The 27,225-nt window shown below is 43.8% G+C and overlaps 1 protein-coding gene across 5 annotated transcripts in view; it reads right to left on the bottom strand.

Annotated features, from left to right (window-relative positions):
- Nucleotides 1-27,225, bottom strand: part of LOC141234485 (integrin alpha-E-like) — a 356,506-nt gene that overhangs the window by 247,535 nt on the left and 81,746 nt on the right. For all 5 annotated transcript variants that reach the window (XM_073668020.1, XM_073668018.1, XM_073668016.1 and 2 more), the window contains exons 5-6: nucleotides 19,041-19,181; nucleotides 11,275-11,573 (exon numbers count right to left, since the gene is read on the bottom strand). In XM_073668020.1, the coding sequence (XP_073524121.1) occupies nucleotides 11,275-11,573; nucleotides 19,041-19,181 (440 nt within the window). The remainder of the gene's footprint in view (nucleotides 1-11,274; nucleotides 11,574-19,040; nucleotides 19,182-27,225) is intronic.

The raw sequence follows: 27,225 nt of genomic DNA, 5'->3' as shown, positions 1-27,225 counted from the left end.
AAGTTGAGGTTTTTATTGGTACCATTTTCTGGCACGTGACATTTTTTGATCTCTTTCTATTCCGATATTTGGGAGGCAGAATAAACAGAAACCAACAATTCAGGATTTTTTTTTTATGCCGTTCTGCGTGTGGTAAAATTGATAAGGCAGCTTTATTCTTCGGGTCAGTACGTTTACAGCGGTACCACATTTATATTGTTTTTTTTATGTTTTGGCGCTTTTACACAATAAAAACTATTTTTATTGTGTAAAGCCCAACCCTAGCCTAACCCTAACCCTAGGCCAACCATAACCCTAGCCCAACCCTAGCCCTAGCCCAACCCTAACCCTAGCACAACCCTAACCCTAGCCCAACCCTAGCCCTAGCCCAACCCTAACCCTAACCCTAGCACAACCCTAGCCCAACCCTAACCCTAGCCCAACCCTAACCCTAGCACAACCCTAACCCTAGAGTTCATTTTTTACGCCGTTCCCCGTGTGGTATAAGTGATTAGACGACTTTATTCTTCAGGTAGGTGCAATTACAGAGATACCAGATTCATATTGGGTTTTTATAATTGACAGCTGTCACACACTAAAAAACCCTTTTTTTGCAAAGACTAGTTTTTGCATTGGCATATTTTGAGAGCTATAATTTTTTCATATTTCGGCCGACAGAGTCATGTGATGGCTTGTTTTTTGCGGGACAAGTTGATGTTTTTATTGGTACCATTTTCAGGCACGTGACATTTTTTGATCGCTTTCTATTCTGATATTTGGGAGTCAGAATGTCACGGTCTCCATACTTTCCTTGTCTCTAGGTTACTATTGTGTGGAGGCTGTCAGTCTGTTTTGATTTTGCTGGGTTGTTTCTGCAATCATCTGTGTTCACTTCCCTTGATTAGTCTCCTACTTAAGCATGCTAGCTCCTTCACCCAGTGTCAATTGTACACTTGGTATTGCCTGTGTAGGACTGATCTCTCTGTGCTCTGTGCCTGACCCAGCCTGACTATTTTCCCTTACCTGGATTTTGACTATTTGCTTGTTATCTGACTACTCTTTTGTCTGCTCCCTTTGTACTGCGCCATCTTCCTGGACTTGACTTTGGATTGTTTGACCACCCTATATTTATCTAGTAAGTTGCTCTTACTTTATATTTCTTTCAGTATATTAGTCTCTTCTCCCCTCTTCTGAGACAGTTATTTCTGTAGTGACTTGCGTCACACAGAATAAACAAAAACCAACAATTCAGGATTTTTTTTTTTATGCCGTTCTGCGTGTGAAAAAATTGATAAGGCAGCTTTATTCTTCGGGTCAGTACGCTTACAGCGGTACCACATTTATATTTTTTCTTATGTTTTGGTGCTTTTACACAATAAAAAAATATTTTATAGAAAAAAGAATTGTTTTTGCATCGCTTTATTCTGAGAGCTATAACTTTTTTATTTTTCTGTATGGCTGTATGGCGGCTTGTTTTTTGCGGGACAGGATGACGTTTTCAGCGGTACTTTTTACTTTTTATTTACATTCGTCTTTTGATTGCGTTTTATTCCATTTTTTGTTTGGCAGTATGATGATAAAGCATCGTTTAAGCTTTGTTTTTATTTTTACTTTTTACTGTGTTCACTAAAGGGATTAACTAGTGGGACAGTTTTATAGGTCAGGTCATTCCGGATGCGGCGATACCAAATATGTGCACTTTTATTGGTATTTTTTTTTTCAGAAGATTATTTATTTATGGGTACAATATATATCTTTTTTTTATTAATATTTTTTTCATATTTTTGCAAAAATTTTTTTCACTTTCTGACATTTTTATTACTTTTGCACATTGTCCCAGGATGGGACTTTCACTTTTTGCAGCCTGATCGGCTACATAGCGCAGGAATGCAGCAACTTTCCTGTGCTATGCAGCCGGTCAGCGCTGCACAGGGAGAAGTTACTTTGGCCTTGCACTGCGCATGCCCAAAGTAACTTCCTGCCTCCTGGTGACCCAGATGTTGTCATGATGGTCCAAATTAAGTAAAATAAAAAAGCGGTCTATAGGGCACTAAAAAGAAAGAACACTAGAGGTGAAAAAAGCTTGTACCACCTGAGGAAGATAGTTCACCATCGAAACGCGTTGTGGAAAGGGCTCATTAAATTTATTTTTTAGTCCTAAACAAAAAAATAAAAAATTTTCACCTCTAGTGTTAATTCTTTTAGCGCCCTATAGACCGCTTTTTTATTTTATTTAATTTGGACCACTTTCAGTCCCCTTTTTGGGGGTTAGCGGCAGTAGCAGCTTCTAGTTAATCATTCTTACATCCCCCCCCACTATAAAATTCCCCTTTGGCTGCTCAACTCAGGACCTGCGGTTGGGGGCTGCACTCTCCTAACTTTCAGGACCTGTGGTGAAGCACATCTGATCCTGAGTCACGTGATCTGTGGGCGGACACGTGGCCTGCAATTTTGGAACCTGGAAGCGGTGAGCACGAGCGGCGGTCTGCAGCACACCGCACGTGGTGTGCCAAGCTACCTGTACCTTGCGGTGAGACGTGCCTGCTCCTTCTATCCTCACACTAACACCGGAGTTGTGCAAGGGTGCACAACTCCAATAGGTGAGTGGCCTTTTGGCTGTTTCCGTCACATCTACCTATCAGGTCCTTCACATAGCGCGCTTTTCTCCCTTTCTCCTCCAGATGTTGTCATGATGACATCGGGTCACCATGACAACATCCGGGACCGGACTCAGACACTGCGGTACTCCAGCAGAGAAGGTAAGTATCGCGCTTACCTCCTCTTGCCACCGGAATGCTGCGATCGATTTCAATCGCAGCATTTCGGGGGTTAATGTGCAGGGAGCGGTGCGGGAGCACTCCCTGCACATAGCACCGGGTGTCAGCTGTGACAATGAGCTGACACCCAGCGGCGATTTTGCCAGTACCGCTTGTGTGCGGGCGAAACTGCCAAGGCGTACTAATACGTGTCTGGCCCATAAGGCCCAGGGCACAGATACGTATTAGTACACCCTGGGCCAGAAAGGGGTTAAATGGGCCACTTGCTCATTTGTCCACTTTTGAAGCCAATTTTACCAAAAATCCCTATTACAGACATATGTTCAGGCCTATTGTCAGCCAGTAGAGATGAGTGAATCTGCTAAGATTGGAATACGACAATGGGAATACTCCCATCAAAGTTTTTATCTATTGCAGTCATCACATTATATGGCACTGTGTACTTACAATGGCTCATTTTGCCTTTTTACCCAGTAAATTCCCTGGCAGAAAAAACGCATACGGATTTACATGCGTTTTTGGCGTGTTTTTACATGCATTTTTACATGCGTTTTTTGAAGCGCTTTTGTACATCAATGAATTCTTTCTGGAGCTAAATAAAGTTATTTGGTGGGACATTGCTTAAACCCTTGGATTACCATAGAACTGGGGTGAGTATATCGGTTCATTTAAATGATAAAATAATGTATCTGCGGTAATTCAAATAAAGTATTTACACTGTGTCTCTGTGTTCATTTAACTCTTTACTTTACCTTAAGTTTGGTCATGAAAAGGTCTGATTGACACCTTGACATAACCAAACAAAAGAGCTGGGTGTCAGCTAGTCCCATTCACCCAATCTTCATTAGCATTTCTATTCATGTATTTTATGTAACTGCAGTGAGCTGATAATTTTAGTCTGGGAAGGTGCCATTAAGCAAACATTTTCCCTGGCCATAATTAACATTTCACAGCTGGTTCCTTAGCCACTACTTCCCCCGATCAGCACTCAGCTGCGCTTTGGACACAACGTATTTATGTTGCTTCCAAAACGCAGTGTTCTAATGCCGCACTTTAGTTGTCGGTACATGTGAATCCACGGCATATAATCACACTTCAATTGGTCAAAATCTGCAGCAGAGATTAGCGTGTCCGCTACAGAAATTGACATGCTGCGGGTGAGTTTGGGTACGTGGCCACGGTCAGGAGCCGCTGCAGGTTTGACGTTTCGTGTTTATACAGATGTTTATATAGATGCGTCCAGATGTTACAGCATAGTGGATGGGATCTCTAGAAATCCCATGTTCACTATGCGTGCTTCAGAGGCTGACGGATCACACGTGAACACTGACATGCAGCGCATGTTTCAGGACCGCAGCATGTCAAATTCTCTTGTGGAGTCGCTAGTCTGTGCAACAGAAATTTGACCACTAGAAAGTATTGAATGTGGTAAATACGCATGGTTCAGTGTGGATTTACCTGTGTGCAATAGAATGCAACATTTTGGCCGCAAAAAAAATTTGTGTCCAAAGCGCTGCTGTGTACAGATCATGGGCACAGAGCCTAAAATGAAAAAAAAAATGGCGTGGGCTCCCGCGTCATTTTTATAACCAGCAGAGGGAAAGCCGACCACTGAGGGCTGATATTAGTAGCCACGGAATAAAGTATTTTAATGAAATAAAACACACACGGTTCTACAATTTTTTTATTACACGCCTCCAAGCCAGGGCCGGCGTCAGTACCCGGCGCACCCGGGCAAGTGCTGGGGCCCTGAGCAGGCAGAGGGGCCCACTGGCGGTCGCGCACCCTGCCGGGCTATGGGTGGAGGAGAGCGGTGTCAGCGCCCGCCCTTCTCCGCCGCTTGCTCAGGGCCCCGGCAGCCGGATACTTACCTCTCCCCGTGCCTCCGCAGATCCGCTGTCTTCCTGCTCTGCGCTCCCTGTGACGTCTCAGGTCAGAGGGCGCGGTGACGTCTTTCCACCGTGCGCTCCCCTGAGCCGTCACAGGGAGTGCAGAACGGGAAGACGCCGCCGACGCTGGAGTCCGGACCCCAGCAGCTGCAGCAGGTGAGGAGGAGGGAGGTGAGTATTTGTTTTTTTTTTTTTTTTAATGTATGGAGGCATGGGGCATAATATGGGGGGGTGACATCCTGTATGGGGCATAATATGGGGGGGTGACATCCTGCATGGGGCATTATAAAGAGAGGGGGGTGACATCCGGCATGGGGCAATATAAAGAGAGGGGGGGTGACATCCTGCATGGGGCAATATAAAGAGAGGGGGGGTGACATCCTGCATGGGGCATTATAGAGAGAGGGGGTGACAGCCTGCATGGGGCATTATAGAGAGAGAGAGGGAGTGACATCCTGCATGGGGCATTATAATGAGAGGGAGGTGACATCCTGCATGGGGCATTATAAAGAGAGGGGGTGATATCCTGAATAGGGCATTATAAAGAGGGGGGGTGACATCCTGCTTGGGGCCTTATAAAGAGGGGGGGTACATCCTGCATGGGGCATTATAAAGAGGAGGGGTGACAGCCTGCATGGGGAAATATAAGGGGGGGGGCAGACTGCATGGGGAATTATAAGGGGGGGGCAGCCTGCATAGTGCATTATAAGGGGGGGCAGCCTGCATGGAGCATTATAAGGGGGGGACAGCCTGTATGGGGCATTATGTGGGGGGTAATAGCTTGCATGGAGCATTGTAAGGGGGGCAGCCTGTATGGGGCATTATGTTGGGGGTGACAGCCTGCATGGAGCATGGGGGCCAGTATCCTGTATGGAGCGTTATAAGGGGACCAGTATCCAGAAAGGAGCATTATATGGGGGCCAGTATCCTGTATGGAGCTTTATAAGGGGACCAGTATCCTGTATGGAGCGTTATATGGGGGCCAGTATTCCGTATGGAGCCTTATATGTGGGCCAGTATTCTATATGGAGCCTTATAGGGAGGCCAGTATTCCGTATGGAGCCTTATATGGGGGCCAGTATTCCGTATGGAGCCTTATATGGGGGCCAGTATTCCTTTATGGAGCCTTATATGGGGGCCAGTATTCCGTATGGGGCCTTATATGGGGGCCAGTATTCCATATGGGGCCTTATATGGGGACCGGTATTCCGTATGGGGCCTTATATGGGGGCCAGTATTCTGTATGGAGCAATATATGGGGCCCATAATACTGTATGGAGGGCTATGTGGTGCCCATTATACTGTACGAGGACTATGTGGGGTCATTATTCTGTATGAAGCAATATATAATGGGGCCCATAAAACTGTATGGAGGACTTAGTGGTGCCCATAATACTGTATGGAGGACTATACTGTCCGGTCTGCACTGTGCGCTGTGAGGATTCGCCTGTTTCTGAGCTATTGTGGAATTTACAATAGATATCGCTCATGTAATGTAAGAAGTGAAATCTTTGCATTGCACTATATATATATATTTCTCTGCGGTATCTGTGCATCATGAATCGTGGTATGTATTAAAGGGGCCCACTGAGACTCTTTCGCCCGGGGCCCAGAAAAACCTGGAGCCGGCCCTGCGCCAAGCCCTCGATATCCTGAAAAAATGTAAAAAAACAAACAAACATATCCCTGTCCGCGGTCAACGACGTAGTCCACGTACCGCCAAGTGTCCCACAACGATCTGGGTCACTTCTTCAGCAGTGACATCAGCCATCACTGATGTCACTGCTGTAGAAGACATCAATGTATACTGACAGGGATGTAAAATCATCCCCTGTCAGTATACATGCTGCTGCAGGAGGTCACTGAGGTTGATCAGCTGAAGATCACATGATCAGCTCCAGTGAGCTAACCACCATGGGAACATTCTTGCGAATGTTCCCAGGGAGAGCATCAGCTGATGGTCACGTGACCATCAGCTGATTCGTGATGTCACTGCAGGTCCTGGCAGATCGGTACACTGCGTGGCGCAAGCCAGCGCCCTGAAGTGTACCGCTGGCCGCCGGGGAGACAGCATCGCCGCTGGGTACCAGGAGGACACCGGGGGCCGCTGTGCAGGTAAGTATAAAGGTTTATTTTTACTTTTTCATTCTTTTTTTTACTACCGCGGGCACACGGGCTGGGAAGAGCAGACTGTTGCTCCTCCCATCCACGCTGCTCTCGCTGTTATCAGCCAGAGCAGCGGTCAGATGAGAGTAGTAGCAGCCTCCTCTCCTGCCCCGGGTGCCACCTGCAGCGTGATTCCGCGGCGATTTTGCTCCTATTGATTTTCATTGAAACGCAGCAATTCCGCAGGTATAGATATTCTACCTTCGGGTTTGCTGCGATTCAATGCAAGTCAATGGGTGCGAATTCATGGCGGAATCACGTTAGAAATGGTAATGCTGCGGATTTTACCACAATGGTAATCTGGAGCGGAAATTTCCGCATCATATGCACAGGACATGTGGATTACCATTGCTATACATGGCAGACCTATTAACATGAGGTTTTAATGCGTTTCAGCGGCGGAAAACCCGCCGCGGAAACACATATCAATCGCATCGTGTGCACATACCCTTACGCTTGTCAAAATGGAAAATTTGGGGATAAATCAATATTTTAGTGAAAGTAAAATAAAATGTTTCATTTTCACGTCCCAATGTTATAAAATAAATATAAATTCCTCGAGAGGTGTAGTTCCTAAAATGGGGTCACTTTTTGGGGTATCTGCTATTTTGGCACCTTGGGGGGCTCTTCAAGCGCGACGTGGCATCCACAGTCTAATCTGACCAAATCTGCGCCCGAATAGTCAAATAGCATTCCTTCTCTTCAGAGCCCTGCCGTGTGCCCAAACAATAGTTTTCCTCCACAAATGGGGTATCAGTATACTCAGGAGAAATTGCACAACAAATTGAGTGTAATCCACCCAACCTCCATGGCTTTGGATGCCATCCTACACACCATGTTTAGAGGCCAAAAGGCACTGCATATCACCCAAAAAAATACCATACAAACAGTTTGGAGGTGGTGTGGTGTGATCCTGGTGTGTGGCTGTTTTTCAGCATAAGGCACTACTGTAGCAAACTTCATACAATTGAATGGAAGGAAGGATGAATGGACAAATGTACCGAGACATTCCTGATAAAAATCTGCTGCCATCTACCAGTATGATGAAGATGAAAAGGGTGGAAATTTCAGCAAGATATTGATCCCAAACACACAGCCAATGAAACTCTCAATTGGTTTCAGAGAAAGAAAATAAAGCTGCTAGAATGGCCCAGCCAATCACCTGACCTGAATCCAATAGAAAATTTATGGACAAAACTAAAGCTCAGAGTTCATAGAAGGAGCCCACGGGACCTTCAGGATTTGAAGAGTGTTTGTGTGAAAGAATGGGAAAAAATCACACCTGAGCAATGTATGTGACTAGTTTCTCCATACAAGAGGATTAACAAATATTCTGACAGCAGATATATATGCATTAAGGGATGCAGTTTTTAAGATGGTATCACTTTTGTGGGGTTTATGAGGTATAGTCCCCTCAAAGTAATTTCAAACCTACATAGGTTCATAAAAATATGATTTGCAAATTTCCTTGAAAAAAATGTACATTTGCTGCTAAAATTGTAACTCTTCTAACATTCTAACAACATAATAGTACATTTGAAAAATTAAGCTGACGTACATTAGACATATTAGAACAGTGGAGGACACAAACAGAAGAGGGCTCCAGTACAAGAACAGTACATGGACCCTTGTAGTCCAATAGATCATCATAATGCACAATTTCATCTGCTTTGGAGGTGGTAGTGGGCCTGGTATCTCTTGGGTGCCAGTGTGACTGCATAGGTTGCCCCTTTATTGGAAATGGTATTTATTAACTATTCTGTGGGGTATAACTATTTATTATAAAGTCATAAAAATTCAAAGTATGAAAATTACTAATTTCTCAAAATTTTTGCCAAAGCTTCGATATTTTCATAAATAAGCACAAACTTTAACGTTTCATGAAAAAAACAATGGCAGAATTACTGTGATTGGAAAATGCATTTCAAAGTTACTATGTAAAGTGACACATGTTATATTTGAAAAAATGAGGCCTGGTCCACAAATCAAAACCTATCTGTGTTCTTAAGGAGTTAATGTACAGAAATTAATTTTACCTTGCTATTTAGATAGTCCATCAAAAGTACCACAGCAGCATAGATGTCCCCTGAATTTACCTGTGCAATACTCCCAGTCACCCCCCACAATGATATACATCCCAGCTTAGAAGCAGCAAGCCTCACAAAGATGTCAACATAGTAATACAGTGGACAGCCCAGCTTCAAAGGAATATAGGTTCTCTGTCTCTGTATATATGGTGTGATATGTTTTTTTTAATTTTGGTATTTTTTTCTTTATAATGTTGGTGATAGCTATTTTTTCAGCTGTGGAGATTTTCGAAAAATGTGTACCTCTAGACATTTACATGAATGATATGTAGGAAATCTGTACATCTCAAACTTTTATTTTTAGTTGGTGTTCTTATGTTCGGCTTCCGGTTTTGGCAAACTTATAATTCTATGCATTCTTTAAAAAAGATTTTTTTAAGAAAGGGACTTCCTCACTGATCACTAAATGCCTTATATTGGCCTTACAGACAGGGGTTGTCTTTACGAGATAGCCTCTTTAGAAAAAGAAAAGTTTTCAATGATGGACTTTACGTTCTATGGTCAATTTTTCAATTTTAAATTATAATATACAGTACAGACCAAAAGTTTGGACACACCTCATTTAAAGATTTTTCTGTATTTTCATGACTATGAAAATTGTACATTCACACTGAAGGCATCAGAACTATGAATTAACACATGTGGAATTATATACTTAACAAAAAAGTGTGAAACAACTGAAAATATGTCTTATATTCTAGGTTCTTCAAAGTAACCACCTTTTCATTTGATGACTGCTTTGCACACTCTTGGCATTCTCTTGATGAGCTTCAAGAGGTAGTCACCCGAAATGGTTTTCACTTCACAGGTGTGCCCTGTCAGGTTTAATAAGTGGGATTTCTTGCCTTATAAATGGGGTTGAGACCATCAGTTGTGTTGTGCAGAAGTCTCGTGGATACACATCTGATAGTCCTACTGAATAGACTGTTAGAATTTGTATTATAGCAAGAAAAAAGCAGCTAAGTAAAGAAAAACGAGTGGCCATCATTACTTTAAGAAATGAAGGTCAGTCAGTGCGAAAAATTGGGAAAACTTTGAAAGTATCCCCAAGTGCAGTTGCAAAAACCATCAAGTGCTACAAAGAAACTGGCTCACATGAGGACTGCCCCAGGAAAGGAAGACCAAGAGTCACCTCTGCTTCTGAGGATAAGTTTATCCGAGTCACCAGCCTCAGAAATCGCAAGTTAACAGCATCAGTTCTAGCATCAGACACATCTCTTCAACAACTGTTAAGAGGAGACTTTGTGCAGGAGGCCTTCATGGTAAAATAGCTGCTAGGAAACCACTGCTAAGGACAGGCAACAAGCAGAAGAGACTTGTTTGGGCTAAAGAACACAAGGAATGGACATTAGACCAGTGGAAATTTGTGCTTTGGTCTGATGAGTTCAAATTTGAGATCTTTGGTTCCAACCACCGTGTCTTTGTGCGACGCAGAAAAGGTGAACGGATGGACTCTACATGCCTGTTTCCCACCGTGAAGCATGGAGGAGGAGGTGTGATGGTGTGGGGGTGCTTTGCTGGTGACACTGTTGGGGATTTATTCAAAATTGAAGGCATACTGAACCAGCATGGCTACCACAGCATCTTGCAGCGGCATGTAATTCCATCCGATTTGCGTTTAGTTGGAACATCATTTATTTTTCAACAGAACAATGACCTTAAACACACCTCCAGGCTGTGTAAGGGCTATTTGACCAAGAGGGGGAGTGATGGGGTGCTACGCCAGATGACCTGGCCTCCACAGTCACCAGACCTGAACCCAATCGAGATGGTTTGGGGTGAGCTGGACCGCAGAGTGAAGGCAAAAGGGCCAACAAGTGCTAAGCATCTCTGGGAACTCCTTCAAGATTGTTGGAAGACCATTTCCAGTGACTACCTCTTGAAGCTCATCAAGAGAATGCCAAGAGTGTGAAAAGCAGTCATCAAAGCAAAGGGTGGCTACTTTGAAGAATCTAGAATATAAGACATATTTTCAGTTGTTTCACACTTTTTTGTTAAGTATATAATTCCACATGTGTTAATTCATAGTTTTGATGCCTTCAGTGTGAATGTACAATTTTCATAGTCATGAAAATACAGAAAAATCTTTAAATGAGAAGATGTGTCCAAACTTTTGGTCTGTACTGTATATATATATATATATATATATATATATATATATATATATATATATATATATATGAAACAGTGCACAAACAATTGCACAGCACACTGAACATGTTTGACTCATTTTGCTAGGTCAGTTTTTTTTTAATAAAATTGTGTACCTTTTAGTCTTTGGTTGACGTAGTTGTCTCAAGAGGGTTAGGGTGGTGGTTCCTCCAACATATGTATGAAGAAAAGTATAAAGCTCAATAGAGATACATTGTGACTAACCTCAATTTTACCCAATTTCGCTGCCAACGTCAAAGGAGTAAGATCATCATTATTACACTCCTCTTCAAGTTTCATCAGTGGATCAATCTGGTCAGACTTCTTCAGAATCTCATCATACATATTGGTGATGATCTCAGTATTCTCTTCAGTGTCATCAGCCACTAAGACCAGAGCATGTAGAACTGTATTTCCATGGCTATCCTTGGCATTCAAATTAAAATTGGTATGTGGGACACTTAGGAGATAGTTCACAATGTTGAGCTGGTTAGTGCAGGCAGCAAGTGAGAGGGGGAGTTCTCCTGTAACGAAAAGATATTCTGAGTTCTAAACTCTAACTATAGATAGACACCTACTGGACATCGATTTGATTTGTATTTTGATATTAACTAAGCACCGATTGCTCCCATGTTTAAAAGCAGATGATCAATGAGTGACATGGAAATAAGTCATAAGAATATGGCCATTGTTTACGTGAAATTTTTATGTTAAGCACATTTTTTAATATTTAGTGTTCTTTTTTGTTTTCTTTTTTCCATCACTATATCCAATAAAAAAAATTGCAATTTTTATTCTGCCTTATACTTCCTGTTATTTTTATATCACATTTCAGTAGTCACAACTAAAAATGAACAAACCCATACTTTAAAGTTTGGGGTTCATACAGGATAGTTAGTGTCCGGTGTTGAACTCCGAACACAGACTTCTCCCAGAAGTCCATTTTAATGTTCGGAGGAGAAATAGAAGGAATTTTCCATCTACAATGTTTGGGTCCCATAGATTTCAATGAGATTCGGGTTCAAGTATAGTAAAGTTCTGCTACCCTAACCGAACTTTGGACTTTAATACAAAAATATACAGTGCTTACAATAAATATATAAAAAGATAAAAATAAAATGACACAAAAATATGCAAAACAGTTATGAAACAAAAAGGGAGAAAATAACACATACCTATACGTTTCCATCTGCAGTTATCGCCTGTTGTTCTGAGGGAAGGAGAGTGAATCATGGAGAACATAAGCCTTTAAGCTGCCCCCACAAGTGAACACTTCTCTTTGTGTCACCCAGCTTTTTACAGTCTTGACAACAGGCTCATATTTCCTGGATGACTTGGATTGGTCTATTTAAGATGCTGTTTGGACATGGTCAATGAGCCAAGTTGTGGCATTTCAATTATATTGTGTCTCCCTATACAGACAATAGGAAATATTCTGCCTAGTACAGACTATTTGCCCACCACTTTGAAGCTTATGGTCTAGGAGCTAAGGTTCCCAATTTGATACCTCCAGCAAAAGCCCCTTTGTGCTTACAATACTGGTATATCCAGTTTCACCCTTTTTCTAATTAAATGTAACTCTACTGCTGTTATGATTTCCCTTATTGATTATATATTTTCCTTCACAGTCAGTCTATTGTAGCATCGGCGTCTCAGCCTCCTGCCGGGCAGAGACGCCATTCCCCTCACCGCCGTGGTCCCGGTCTGGCATGTTCCTGCTCCCCTGCTGCTGTGGCGTGCACCACGCGCAGCTTCCCAGGCACTGTGCTTAGGGCGCGCGCTCCCTCCCTCTTAAAGGGGCAGCACGCCATCCTAAAGAGTCCCCGGCCAATGGCCGGAGGACTGCCCCTATTTAAAGCACCTCCTCCAATATGGAGGTGCCTGTGCAAGGTTGTTGTTTGTGTGCTAACACTCTTCTCAGCCCTCAGGTCCCTGTGCCTGCCAGTCTGTCTATCAGCCGTGCCCGTCAGCCTGCCTGTCAGCCGTGCCCGCCAGCCTGTCTGTCAGCCGTGCTTGCCAGCCTGTCGGTCAGCCATGCCCGCCAGTCTGCCTGTCAGTCGTGCCCGCCAGCCTGCCTGTCAGCCGCGCCCGCCAGCCTATCAGCCGTGCCCGCCAGCCTGCCTACCCGGAGTACCCATCTGGCTATCTGCTTCACCCGCCTGCTTGTCTACCTGGATCTCCCGCCTGCCTACCTGCTATGCTCATGCGCTGTACCTGTCAGCCTCTGTCTTCTGACCAATGGGAGTCACCTGCTCTCACACAAGGTCGGTCCCAGAGTGGCACCTGGTTCACCTGCCCGGTCCTTCCCTGGTTCACGGAGTCGACTAAGCCGCCGTGTGACATGGGTCGGTCCGAGTAGGCACTTAGTTACGCCCATCTGGTCCCTCCTTGCATCGAAGCACAGAGGTTCCACCACCCGGACCCGTAACATCTATAATCTGTAAATTATTGGGCTATGGCCCATGTGGCTGCTGTAAGGCAGGCTTCTGAATGTTTTTACCAGCATTTCAGGCCAGTACAGAAAATAGAATATAAAATTCTACAGTCAAAGAAGAAAAAATAATGTTTCACTAACTAGTCTGCATTATTTTAAAAAATAATAATAACGTTGATACGTTCACTTTAACCCCATAAGGACAGTGCGATTTTTCATTTTTGCGCTTTCTTTTTTCCTCCCCTTCTTCCAAGATCCATAACTTTTTTATTTTTCCATCGCCATAGCCATATGAGGGCTTGTTTTCTGCGGGACAAGTTGTACTTTTGGACATGCTGGCTTCCACTTGATCCTTTCTGCTGCCCCTGAAATTACTGAGTGTGCTAAGTACCCACTGTGCACATGCCTTCCTACATCCTGCATCAACTCACTCGGTCCATGTACCCACCCAGCCCTGATACTTAGAGGATCTACCTCACCAGTTGAGCCTAACAGAATCCCAAGATCATGAATTCTAAAGGTGTAGCAATCACAACACCCCTGCAACTTGTAATACACCTTGCTATTAGTCAACAGGAGCTTCTCCAGGTTGTGCAGGATCTCTAAGTCCATGTGGACGCAGTGTCTTAGACACCTTCAGTTTGGCCAGCGGAATCACAGCACCTAGTACAGCCTATTTATCACATGGGACATACCGGCCTGTCTGGGATTTGCACTGTATACTTTGAGTTATGTCCCCAGCAATTTTTTCTGACTGGTTCAAAGTGACATACATTTTTTGGGCGTGGGCTGCGCCATTGTGGGAACAGGATGACCCTATGATGCATTTCCTACCATCTTTTCTGCTTGCTTTCCATAAAGTGTTTGACGAACCGGGTCATGTCCACTGCGCCTCTGATTCCATACTGTGGCTCAGATGAGGAATTAACTCTGTGTGACATTATACTATCCAGTTCAGTACCCTGTCTTCTGAGTTAGCTTGGAACAATTATGCTATCCTGGCTGTCTTGTACTGCATCTTATCCAGTCGGATCAAAGATGAACTCGCTGGCAGAGATTTGCCTTCCACCCTCAATTACTTGATATTCTCTTGCCACGCCAGTGGACTTACATTTTAAAGAATTGTCTCAGGAAAAAACACTTGATTGTCGTGTGTCACAACCCGGAATGTCTTTGAAATCTCTTCTCAGAATGACTGAACTGGAACCAATGGAGATCAGTCAGAACAGATTATCTCCAGCTGAAAGATCCCATTGTCTTTATTTGTATTGTGGTGAACAGGATCATTATCAAATAATTTGTTCCAAAGTGAAGGCCAAACAATAAGAACTTCTGACCCTAGGAAAGGAAGGAGGTATCATCCTAGGATTAACTCTTTCCTTCAGAAAAGATTAATTTCTTGTGCTTATGTCTGTTTCCTACAGTTCTTCTGTGTTCACAAGACAAGTGCTAATTGATTCCGAAACAGCAGAGAACTTTATGGGCTTCTCTCTAGGTAAAAATCTGAATATTCCTCTAGTTTCTTTGCAGACACCCCTGAAGCTAAACTCTGTGAATGGCTCAACAACTTCAGGTAGTCGTATCTAATTCTGGACAGTCAAAGTAACGTTTTAGATTGGGGCACTGATTCACTGCATCCACTGCCTCTAATTTTTCTGCCTCCTATTAGAAGTTTGCAAGATGTCTTCTCCGGGCCTGGGACCTAAGATAACTGCAGAGAAAACATGACTGAGCCTGAGTGTGTCCTTGATTCTGCTTCCCAGTTTTCCACCTCTACATCTGAAGGTCATCATCTGACCCTTTGGCCCTCAACAACAAGGACAAGGACGTGGAGGTGCTTCCTGATGCTGCTACTTGAGAGTGTGCAATGACAGGTGCAGGGCAGGAGGCATCTTCGCATGCACCATGGACAGGGGATTGGCTTGCATGCACAACATCGGAAGAAGCAATGGTGCCACACGTAGACACTGTTCCTGGACCCTGGGGTTCAGTCCACAAAGTCAGGTGCTTTGCTGCCATGTGCCTGATCATGCAGGTGGTGGACAGGCTGCTAGTTTTGCCACCCCTGCTGATGCTGGCCTGGCAGGTGATGCAAATGGCCTCGGGAAGACCTAACAGTTGTACTGGCAACTTTCTTCGTGTTGGTGTTACGGGGAACAGTTGCCTGCCTTCTGTCTGCAGCCACCACACTGCTTTTTCCTGCCTGTTGCGGTGCTCTGCCTCCCTCCCCCTGTGTGCTGCTGTCCTCGCTCTGCATGTCCTCCTGCCAGGTTGGATCAGTTACTATATCATCCACCACCTCGTCTTCCACTTCCGCACCCTGGTCCTCCTCCTGACTTTCTGGCAATTGTGTCTCATCATCGTCCACCTCTTGGGACACTTTCCCACCGTCGCCTTCGTGTGACCGTGGCTGCTCAAATATTTGGGCATCGCTATATGCGATCTCCTCTTGCCCCGCTTCAAGTGGACCAGGCGAGAGGCCCGAATCTATAAATGGAAAAGTGAACAGCTCTTCATAGTGTCCAAGTGTGGGATCAGTTGTCTCCGGGCACTTGGCATGGTGGGAGGAAGGAGGATCAGGGTGAGGAATATGCGGTCCAGACTCACGGCTACTGAGACTTGACCGTGTGGAAGACAGGGTGGTGGTGGTGGTGGTGGCTAAGTGACTGGAAGCATTATTCACTATCCAACCAACAACCTTTTGACACTGCTCTGGGTTCAATAGTGGTGTGCTGCGGTCCCCTAAGAATTGGGACAGGAAGGTTGGGCGAGAAGATGTGGGTGTTTGTTGTGGCACAATTTCAGCTTGCCCATGGCCTCGGCCTCTGCATGCACCATCACGTCCAGTTCCCCGTCCCTTGCCACGCGCCTTGCCCATTTTAAATGGAGGACAATATCTTCCAAGTTCACTACAAATGGCTGAATTTGGAGCGAAGTTATATGTAATCCGTGTGATGGAGAAACCACAGTTTTAAATACCTGGACTGTAGGTAACTATTTTGAACAGCAAACTGGTGGCAAAAACTTTGCTGACACACTGAAAAAAAATTTGAATGGCTGCCAAAAATGGCAGTATTTTAAGCGCAATTATATGTGAATGTGATCCGTGTGATGGAGAAACCAGTTTTAAATACCTGGCCTGTAGGTAACTATTTTGAACAACAAACCGGTGTCAAAACTTTGCTGAAACACTGAAAAAAATTTGAATGGAGGCCAAAAATGGCAGTATTTTCAGCGCAATTGTATGTGATCTGTGTGACGGACAAACCACAGTTTTAAATAGCTGGATTTTTAGCGCCGCAATATGGAAAGGACCTGGCTGTATTCTGCAGTGCCAACAAGCAAATGGTGCAGAAAAACTGTGTTCTCTGGATTGCTTTTTAAGCAAATAATGAGGATTAAGATCCAAAAAAATTATTCCTGGCCCCTGAGACCTGGGCTTTTGTCTAGAAATATCTAACAGCAGCAGAAGGCAGAACTGGAATGGAGCCTCTTGTGCTATATGCACAGCAGTCTGCTATATACCCTGCCTGTCTATACACCCTGACTGCCTGATATCTCTGTAGATGGATTAGTCCTCAGAAGGACTGTCTGTTGAGATGGATATATGTCTCTAATATAGTTTGGCACACCTACACTAACTAGAAACAAGCAAATCTCTCCCTAGCTCAACAGCACCTCTCCCTACACTTCCTGATTCCGGAGTGACTGTGATAAGCATGGTGGCGCCAGGTCTGATATAGACCTGAAGACGCTGTGCAGCCAGCCAATCACTGTAATGCCACAACCACCATGGCTGCAATGAGTGGCAGGCAATCTCTGCATGTTGACTGGCACTCTAAAGAGCGCCAAACATGCAGGGAGGGGACCCGAGCATCCACCCGAGCATCTCGCAAGTACTCGGCGAGCTCCGAGCATCTCGAGTACTGAGATGCTCGGGCGAGTACCGAGTACTTGCGAGTATGCTCGCTCATCACTAGTAATATTACACAGCCATGATTGACATTTTGGCATTCATATGAGACCATGATTTTGCTACATATAGCAATACTGAAGTAGACAAATGATTGCAAGTTCAAGTGCCCTGCAAGGATTAAAAAATAAGGTAAAAAATGTGTTTAAAAAAATATTAAATTCAAAAATCATAAAAATTCAAATCACCCCCATTTTTTCCTATTTAAAATAAAGATAATAAAAAATACACATGTGGGATAGTTTTGTCCATAAAAGTCAAATCTATCAAAAAATAAAATCAATAAACCCGAACAGTAAAAACTGTAAAAAGAAAAAAATTTAAACAAAAATTGAATTGTGTTTTTTGGTTGCCACAACTCTGAATAAAAAAAAGTACATTAAAATGCAATCAAATTATCATATGTACCTCAAAATAGTATAAATAAAACATCAGGTTGCCTTTCAAAAAACAAAGATTAGGAGTCCAGGAAAAAGGTGACAGAAGCATTTTTGATATTTTTTTTTTTACAACTTAGTTTAAAAAAAAAGTATGCAAGTTTGGTATGATCATAATCGTATTGATCTGGAGAATCATATTTGAGTTTTTTTTTCGCTATTCACCTAACATGGAATTTTTTTTCCCTTGTTCCAGTACATTATATGGTAAAATGAATGTTTTCATTCAAAAGTACAACTCGTGTCCCGCAAAAAACAAGCCCTCATACGGCTATGTCGATGAAAAAAACAATTGACATTTTTCACAATTTTGCTGCACATGGAGTTTTGTTTCTGCTTTCCAGTGAAACACATGAATAAAGGTATAGACTTTCAGTAGTACCACTCGTCCAGCAGAAAACAAACCCTCATATAGCTGTGTCAATGGAAATATAAAAAATGTATGGCTCTTGGAAGACAGGAAGGAAAAAACAGAAAGTGCAAAAATGAAAAATTGCCCAACCCTTAAGGGATTAAAGAGAACCTGTCACTTGTTAAATATCTTATAAAAATCCCTGGATTCCCCTGATTCTCACACTGTTTTCCGTTTTGTGCTGCGTCGCTGCAAGGCAGAGATATTCACATTTGTTTTTTCTAGAGCTAGTATGAGAAATCTCCGCTTTGTAGTCCAACTCGATGTTTCTTCACAGTCTTCTCTATGGGCATGCGTTTTCACACCTTATTCCCAGACGCTGCCCATCACAGCTCGGCAGTGTCTGATACTGACAGAGAACATAGACTGCTAGATCAGATGTGATTGGCAGTATCTGAGAGTGAGGGGTGAAAACACACTCCCCCAGAGAAGACTCTGAAGAAACGGACAGTTAGACTACAAGCAAAGATTATACATGCTGTGCTTCAATAGCAACAAATGTGAATATCTCTGCAATGGAGTGACGCAGCGCAAAACGGAAAAGAGCATCAGAATCAGAGAAGCTCAAGGATTCTTACAAGGTATCTAACTAATTTTTTTTTGGGCTAAATGACATGTCCCCTTTAAAGCTGTAACAATATCACCTTCTTACATACTTCTATTACACTTGCTTACTAATTAGACTTTTTTATTGCTACATTTATAAAAAAAAGAAAAAAAAGAAATAAAACTTACCAAAGTAGAAACTGACACCTTTCTTTTTCTGCTGGAAAAACAACCCACTTGCCCTTGCTTCTAAATCAGCTTTGTTTTCCATCAAAAGTTTCACTAACTTAAAATTTCTTTTTTCTATTGCTATGTGAAGCGCTGTCTGTCCTGTTGGCAACAAAAGAAAACAGGGATTACAAATAACAGAAGCTGTGGAGCTCAATGACAACATTTATGTACTAAAAGATAAGATGCTGTGATGTGCAAGATATGGAAGGGGAAAACATAATTGCACAACATAAAGTAGTTGTTCTATGATTACAACTTATCAGATATCATCAAGATATGTGATAAGTGTCTGCTCACTGGGGGTCCCATCACTAGGCCCCCACAGGTCATGAGAAGGGGGTCCTATGTCACCTACAGGTGCATCTCACTAAATTAGAATATCAAAAATTTCAGTTCTTCAATACAAAAAGTGAAATGCATATATTATATATAGTCATTACAAACAGAGTGATCTATTTCAAGTGTTTATTTCTGTTAATGTAGATGATTATGGCTTACAGCCAATGAAAACACAAAAGTCATTATCTCAGTAAATTAAAATAATCAACAAAAAACACCTGCAAAGGCTTCCTAAGCATTTAAAAAGGTCCCTTAGTCTGTTTCAGTAGGCTTCACAATCATGGGGAAGCCTGCTGACTTGACAGATGTCCAGAAGGCAGTCATTGACACACTCCACAAGGTTCCAGAGCTCCAATTTTCATTTGGAAATCAAGGTCCCAGAGTCTGGAGGAAAAGTGGAGAGACCACAATCCAAGCTGCTTGAGGTCTAGTGTGAAGTTTCCACAATCAGTGATGGTTTGGGGAGCCATGTCATCTGCTGGAGTAGGTCCACTGTGTTTTATCAAGACCAAAGTCAGCGCAGCGTCTACCAGGAAATTATAGAGCACTTCATGCTTCCCTCTGCCAACAAGCTTTTTGAAGATGAAAATTTCATTCTCCAGCAGAACTTGACACCTGTCCACACTGCCAAAAGTACCAATACCTGGTTTACAAACAGTATCACTGTGCTTGATTGGCCAGCAAACTCGCCTCACCTTAACCCCATAGAGAATCTATGGGGTATTGTCAAGAGGAAGATGAGAGACACCAGACCCAACAATGCAGACGAGCTGAAGGCTGCTATCAAAGCAACCTGGGCTTGATGCAGTAATTGATGCAAAAGGAGCCCCGACCAAGTATTGAGTGCATTTACTGAACATACATTTCAGTAGGACAACATTTCAGATTTTAAAAACATTTTTCAAGCTGGTGTTATAAAGTATTCTAATTTACTGAGATAATGACTTTTGTGTTTTTATTGGCTGTAAGCAAGTCAGCAGGCTTCCCCATGATTGTGAAGCCTACTGGAACAGACTAAGGGACCTTTTTAAATGCTTAGGAAGCCTTTGCAGGTGTTTTTTGTTGATTATTTTAATTTACTGAGATAATGACTTTTGTGTTTTTATTGGCTGTAAGCCATAATCATCCACATTAACAGAAATAAACACTTGAAATAGATCACTCTGTGTGTAATGACTCTATATAATATATGAGTTTCACTTTTTGTATTGAAGTACTGAAATTAATTAACTTTTTGATGATATTCTAATTTTGTGAGATGCACCTGTACTTCAATAGAACAGCAGTTATGCATGAGCACTGCCGCTAGTCATTGTCTATCATGAGACTGACAATGTTGTTCAATTAACCTGATCGACTAGACCTGGGCAAACGTACACATCCGGCCCTCTGGTTGTTTGAGAAAGAGACAGCAGAAGGGCTGAAACAGTGGCCCACGGGCCGCACCAGGAGTATGATGGAAGTATGATTTTCAGAATTTTTTTAAACTGATGATTGTCTATTTCAGAGTTCTGCAAACTGTGACTGTCAAGTTTTGACAAAACTTTAACTCCCTAAATGCCCTTAATTGGTTCTAAGTGCTGAGTGCTATTCAGAGTTTCAGTTTGTAAGGTTATTTGCTCACGATCCAGAGTCGCTGCGGCCCCGGCGCTGCAGAACAGCCGCGTGGCTTCCACCCTCATTTATGCAAATGAGTGGCCGCAATTTTTTTTTCACGCGGACTTGTCTCATTGATGTTAGTCTATGGGGAAAGTCCACATGGGGACCCACAAGAGATATTGACATGCTGCGGATCTGAAAGACACGCCACATGTCCATGTCTGCGGGTAATCCACATTTGCACAGAGACGCACAGTGGACATGAGATTTCTAGAAATCCCATCCACTATGATGTAACAGCTGGCTGCTGCGGGTTTGATGCTGCATAACATGCAGAGTCAAACCCGCAGCGGCTCCTGATCGTGGGCACACAGCCTAAGGGCTCATGCATATATAGATGTAGCAAAAAAATGGCTGTTCCCCCAGCTGATTGAATAAAAAGCAATTTCACAGCAAGACCTCTAATATGAGGCATACAGGTAGGTATAGATTTACATTTCTATCACCTGTATGCCCATATTAGAGGTCAGATAAGTGCCAGGGGTTGACAGTATTCCTTTAAGGGTCGATAGTGACTTGTAGGATCGCTGCCTCCAATAGGTGGCGCTATAGAGTTCTAGTCCTCTTCCTCTCTGAAGAGGCAATCTGCATAGCGAATCTGTTAGGCATTGCAAGGCCGAGCCTCCTTCAACTAAGCTGAGCCTAATTTTCAAAAAGTTGATGGAGCTGCTCTAATAATTCAAAAGTCCTAATACAATTTTGTGCAACTGTGTTTTTTTTAACTAAGTATTTTTTTTTTGGACATCATGTAACTTACCTTGAAGTATTAACCAACCTAGTGACCAAACCAGTGGGTCATTTGTACATCAATAGCCTCCAAATTAAGAACATTGAAACGTACTTATACTATGTAGCTCTAGCAGCGACTTCAGATTACCTAGTTTTCTGCAATACTTTATTTTTCTGACAGGCACAAAACTCCAGTGCCTGGCAGGTGGCAACAGGCCATAGTTCAGATCAGGTGTTGAGCTCTGAGCATCGCAGCCGTAGGTGAGCATGTTTTATGCTTTAATTATGAACAGTGCGTAACTTAAATGTTGTTGGCTCCAATGCAAAATCTCCAAGAGGGCGTCCAATTATCATGAGTCTAGTGTTAGAATTCTCATATGGATCTAAAGGACCGATTGGTCCCCTCCTTAGCATCCAAGGTTTAGGTGCAACTGCAACTCCTACACCCACTGTAGTTATGGCTCGTCATTTATCCAATGTATTACTCAATGAAATGCTGTTTTAACTGTAAAAAATTATAATACAGCCATTCTGGAATGGATTTTCAAAGTAAGTCCAGCAGCCTCATCAGGTTTAAGAGATTTATTAATTAGTGTATAGCGTTTGTATAATGAAATCTGGTGAGAGATCTTGTTTAAAGGGAACCTGTCACAAGATTCATCCTGCACGCAGCATTATTTAGTTGAAAGAAGGGCTGTGGTTTGGGCAGCATGAATAATTTGTATGAATTTGGCTCTCTGACAAAAATAATTTTTTGTATCAAAAGTGTCTGTTTTATAAAAAAAACTGTATTCTGATAATAAACACACGTTTGGAGCTACATCTCTTATATTTCCTTTCTTCCTCTAATGTAAGAGCAATTATTACAGACATTTCAGATGCACCTCTCTAGGCTGCAACATTTCAAGTTTAATCACAACATAAACGGCCAAAAAAAGAGCATCTGCAAATAAATGCACTAAGGGATAACAGAGCCATTTAGTGATTATCAGATTTATCTGCTTCTTTCACCTCTGCCTTTGTACAAATAACATTAGCAAGGCGTAATTGCCATTGATGTATTGCGATTGTGAACCACTAAGTCTAAAGGCATTAGAAGAAATGCTTTCAAATGTATTAATAAGGAATGATGTTTTGTTTGTTTTCTTTATTTATGAGATTAATGTTCATCTATTGACCTATCATACATAAGAGTGGCTTTATTATGACCTGAAAATAATCACAAATTTAAATGTGGTGCGCGATAACATTATCTGCCTTTTTTTCACGAGGCCTGCCGCTGATGCTATAGCGAGGCTGATTCTTTTGAAATAGACCCATTTTATGATATTATAATAAACAACCAGTATGCTGAAAAATTCCAATTTCCCTAGATGTAACATCTCATTGTCATAAGAAATTCAACACAAGAAGAAGTACGCCTGCGTCTGGCAATCTAAATATTTACAAATCCCCCAGCCCAGACGGCATTCATCCACGGATACTGAGGGAACTGAGCTCAGTAATAATCTTCTCAGACTCTCTTGTAACAGGGTAGTGCCACAGGATTGGAGGATGGCAGATATGGTACTGATATTTAAGAAAGGTAAGAAGGTGGATCCAGGTAACTACCGTCCAGTAAGTCAGACATCAGTAGTGTTCAAAGTTATTGAAGGCATTATAAGAGATGATCTGCAGAGTTATATTGCAGAGAATAATATAATAATTGCCAACTGGCATGGATTCATGAAAGATAAGTCGTGTCTAACCAACATGTTCACTGAGCTCAGGGCAGTTCAGGGGCCCGCTCGCTACATCGAGTCATTCTCCTCTGCTCTACAGCGTGTGCGGTCGCTTCAAGTCATGGCTCACACTGATGAAGAAACGTCACACAGATGGATTACGGCGTGGGACATTGGACTATTTAAACTTCAGACCGGGTGTTTTTTTTGGAGGGGGGTCTGTTTACAGGGGACAAGGCTTCAGGGAATTAGGTGTAATTCTTCTTTTTACACTTGTTGGAGACAGCGGGGGCAGAATACAACTTTCAACATTGTCACTTGCTTGCGCTGATCACAGCACAAGCAGGGGACAATGATGAGAAATTCCTTCAGCACCTAGCGCTTGGGAACAGAGCTAACTGTAGCGCTGATTCCCAGGCACCGGTGCATGTGATTCTGACGCGGCAGACGGAAGACACACGGTTGCCACACATATGCCACACAGGTACATACGGACACAGATATCTCCGGTACTGTCTTTATTTTTTACAGAAGCAAGAACTATATGCAGATGGGTAAGGAACTGGTTAACAGACAGAAAGCAAATGGTACATTCTCTAAGGGCTCATACTCATCTGGGGTAAAAACGTACAAGTGCAATCCGATAAAAAATCGGATTGCACTCTGACCAATGTTTATCTATGAGTCCCTGCTCATCTGCGATTTTTTTCTCAACTGAAATCAGACTGAGAAAAAAATCGCAGCATGCTACTAGACTCACCAATGCAAGTCAATAAGTGCGAGAAGAAAATCGGACGGCACTCGGACCATGCGAACGCCCTCCAATCGCAATGCAATTTTAACATGAGCTTTTTTATATAGAGGAATTCTGTATGTAATTTACACATAGCTTGCCAAGGAAATATTTTTCATTATATTAGATAGATACTATTACATATTAGATAGATAGATACATACATACATACAAACATAAAGATAGATATAAATATGTGAGTGAGATATATAATCAATGCTTTGCATGTTTAGCTTACTGTACATGTAATTTATTAATAAATAATTAAATTTCTGAAAAAAAATTGGGATCCCCTGAAATTTTATTAACCAGCAGAGGGAAAGGAGACAGCTGGGGGCAGATGTTTATAGCCATGTAGGTTCCCAGGCTATTAATATCAGCCTTCAGCTGTCTGCCTAGCCTTTGCCTTTGTTAAAATAGGGGGGACCGCACATCATTTTTTTTGAGGGTCCCCCTTTTTAATAACTAGTAAAGGCTAAGTATAGGGGGGCAGAGGGGCACTCTGAGCATGCAAACTTTATAAGGAGGCACTCAGGCCATTGTTATTTTTTAAGCATCCACTTGTAATACTATTACTTTATAAGGGGCTACTTGGTACAGTATTACTTTTTAAAGGGGCAAAAAAAGTAACTCAACTTTATAAGGGGCATCTTTGGCATTATTACGTTACAAGGGAGTACTCTGGGAATTAAAATCTTCACGGGGCACACAAGGGGCTACATTCTACTTTTTCTGCAAAGAGAATGTGGCTCGTGTTCTACTCTTATAGCTGAATGTGGCTCTCAAAGCAAGAACGATTCGAGACCCCTGATCTAGACAAACATTGTGTTGAGAAGAGTGCTCCGAGACACAGGTGAATTAATTTGTTTGTCAGGACAAAGTGACAACTCTTGTCCAGTGGCGTACCGCCAATAGCGGCAGGCCACGGGACTGCTTTGGGCCCGTGAGCCGGGGGGCCCCATAGCAGTCCAGGGGCGGACATACCGCTCGCCGTGGGCAGGGAGCGATCCCTGCAGCTCTGCAGCTAACAGTAGAGAATGGCAGCGGAGCTGCAGGGATCCGTCCTCTGCTTCCTGCCCACCACTTCCTCCCTCACAAAGGCTTGCACTGCTTGATGACGTCATCATGCAGCATGGGCCTGTGTGAGGGAGGAAGTTGCAGACAACAAGGATGCTGCAGCCTGCAGGGGAACGGGCAGAGAGGTAAGTGTTGTTGTTTTTTTTGTTTGTTTTTTACTGAAACGCTTGGGAAGTGAGGTGGGGGAGAGCAATGATGAAGCTGGGGAGAGCAATGGTGGGGCTGGGGAGAGCAATGATGGGGCTGGGAAGAGCAATAATGGGACTGATGGGGCTGGGTAGAGCAATGATGGGACTGGGGAAAGCAATAATGGGGCTGGGGAGAGCAATGATGGGGCTGATGGGGCTGGGGAGAGCAATGATGGGTATGGTGGGACTGGAGAGAGAAATCATGGGGCTGATGGGGATGGGGAGAGCAATGATGGGGCTGATGGAGCTGGAGAGAGCAATGATGGGCTAGCGAGAGCAATGATGGGGCCCGGGAGAGCAATGATGGGGCTGGGGAGGGCAAAGTTAGGGCTGGGCAGAGCAATGATGGGGATGGTGGGGCTGGGTAGAGCAATAATGGGGCTGATGGGGAGAGCAATGATGGGGCTGGGGAGAGCAATGGTGGGGCTGGGAAGAGCAATGATGTAGATGGTGGGGCTGGGGAGAGAAATGATGGGGCTGATGGGGTTGGGGAGAGCAATGATGGGGCTGATGGAGGTGGGGAGAGCAATGATGGGGCTGATGGGCCTGGGGAGGTTAATGATGGGGATGGTGGGGCTAGGGAGAGCAATTATGGGGCTGGGGAGAGCAATGGTGGGGATGGGAGAGCAATTATGGTGATGGTAGGGCTGGAGAGAGCAATGATGGGGCTGGGGAGAGCAATGACAGGGCTGATGGAGCTGGGGAGAGCAATGATGGGGATGGTGGGGCTGGGGAGAGCAATGATGGGGCTGGAGAGAGCAATGATGGGGATGGTGGGGCTAGGGAGAGCAATTATGGGGTTGGGGAGAGCAATAATGGGGCTGGGGAGAGCAATGGTGGGGATGGGAGAGCAATGATGGTGATGGTAGGTCTGGGGAGAGCAATGATGGGGCTGGGGAGAGCAATGAAGGGGCTGATGGTCTGGGGAGAGCAATGATGGGGATGGTGGGGCTGGGGAGAGCAATGATGGGGCTTGGGAGAGCAATGATGGGGATTGGGGTGGTTGGGAAGAGCAATGATGGGGGTGGAGAGAGCAATGATGGGGATGGTGGGGATGGGAAGAGCAATGATAGCGATGGGGAGAGCAATGGTGGGGCTGGGGAGAGAAATAATGGGGCTGGGGAGAGCAATGATGGGGCTGGGGAGAGCAATAATGGGACTGATGGTGCTGGAGAGAGCAATGATGGGACTGTGGAGAGCAATAATGGGGCTTGGGAGAGCAATGATGGGGCTGGGGAAAGCAATGGTGGGGCTGTGGAGAGCAATGATGGGTACAGTGGGGATGGGGAGAGAAATAATGGGGCTGATGGTGAGAACAATGATGGGGCTGGGGAGAGCAATGGTGGGGCTGAGAACAATGATGGGATGGTGGGGCTGGGGAGAGCAATGATGGGGATGGTGGGGCTAGGGAGAGCAATTATGGGGCTGGGGAAAGCAATGATGGGGCTGGGAAGAGCAATGGTGGGGATGGGAGAGCAATGATGGTGATGGTAGGGCTGAGGAGAGCAATTATGGGGCTGGGGAGAGCAATGACAGGGCTGATGGGGCTGGGGAGAGCAATGATGGGGATGGTGGGGCTGGGGAGAGCAATAATGGGGATGGTGGGGCTAGGGAGAGCAATTATGGGGCTGGAGAGA

The sequence above is a fragment of the Phyllobates terribilis genome, unplaced genomic scaffold, assembly GCF_046119375.1.
Source record: "Phyllobates terribilis strain yellow unplaced genomic scaffold, ASM4611937v1 Scaffold_2__4_contigs__length_985480577, whole genome shotgun sequence".
NCBI lineage: Eukaryota > Metazoa > Chordata > Amphibia > Anura > Dendrobatidae > Phyllobates > Phyllobates terribilis.
This window is presented reverse-complemented; position numbering and strand designations above follow the sequence as displayed.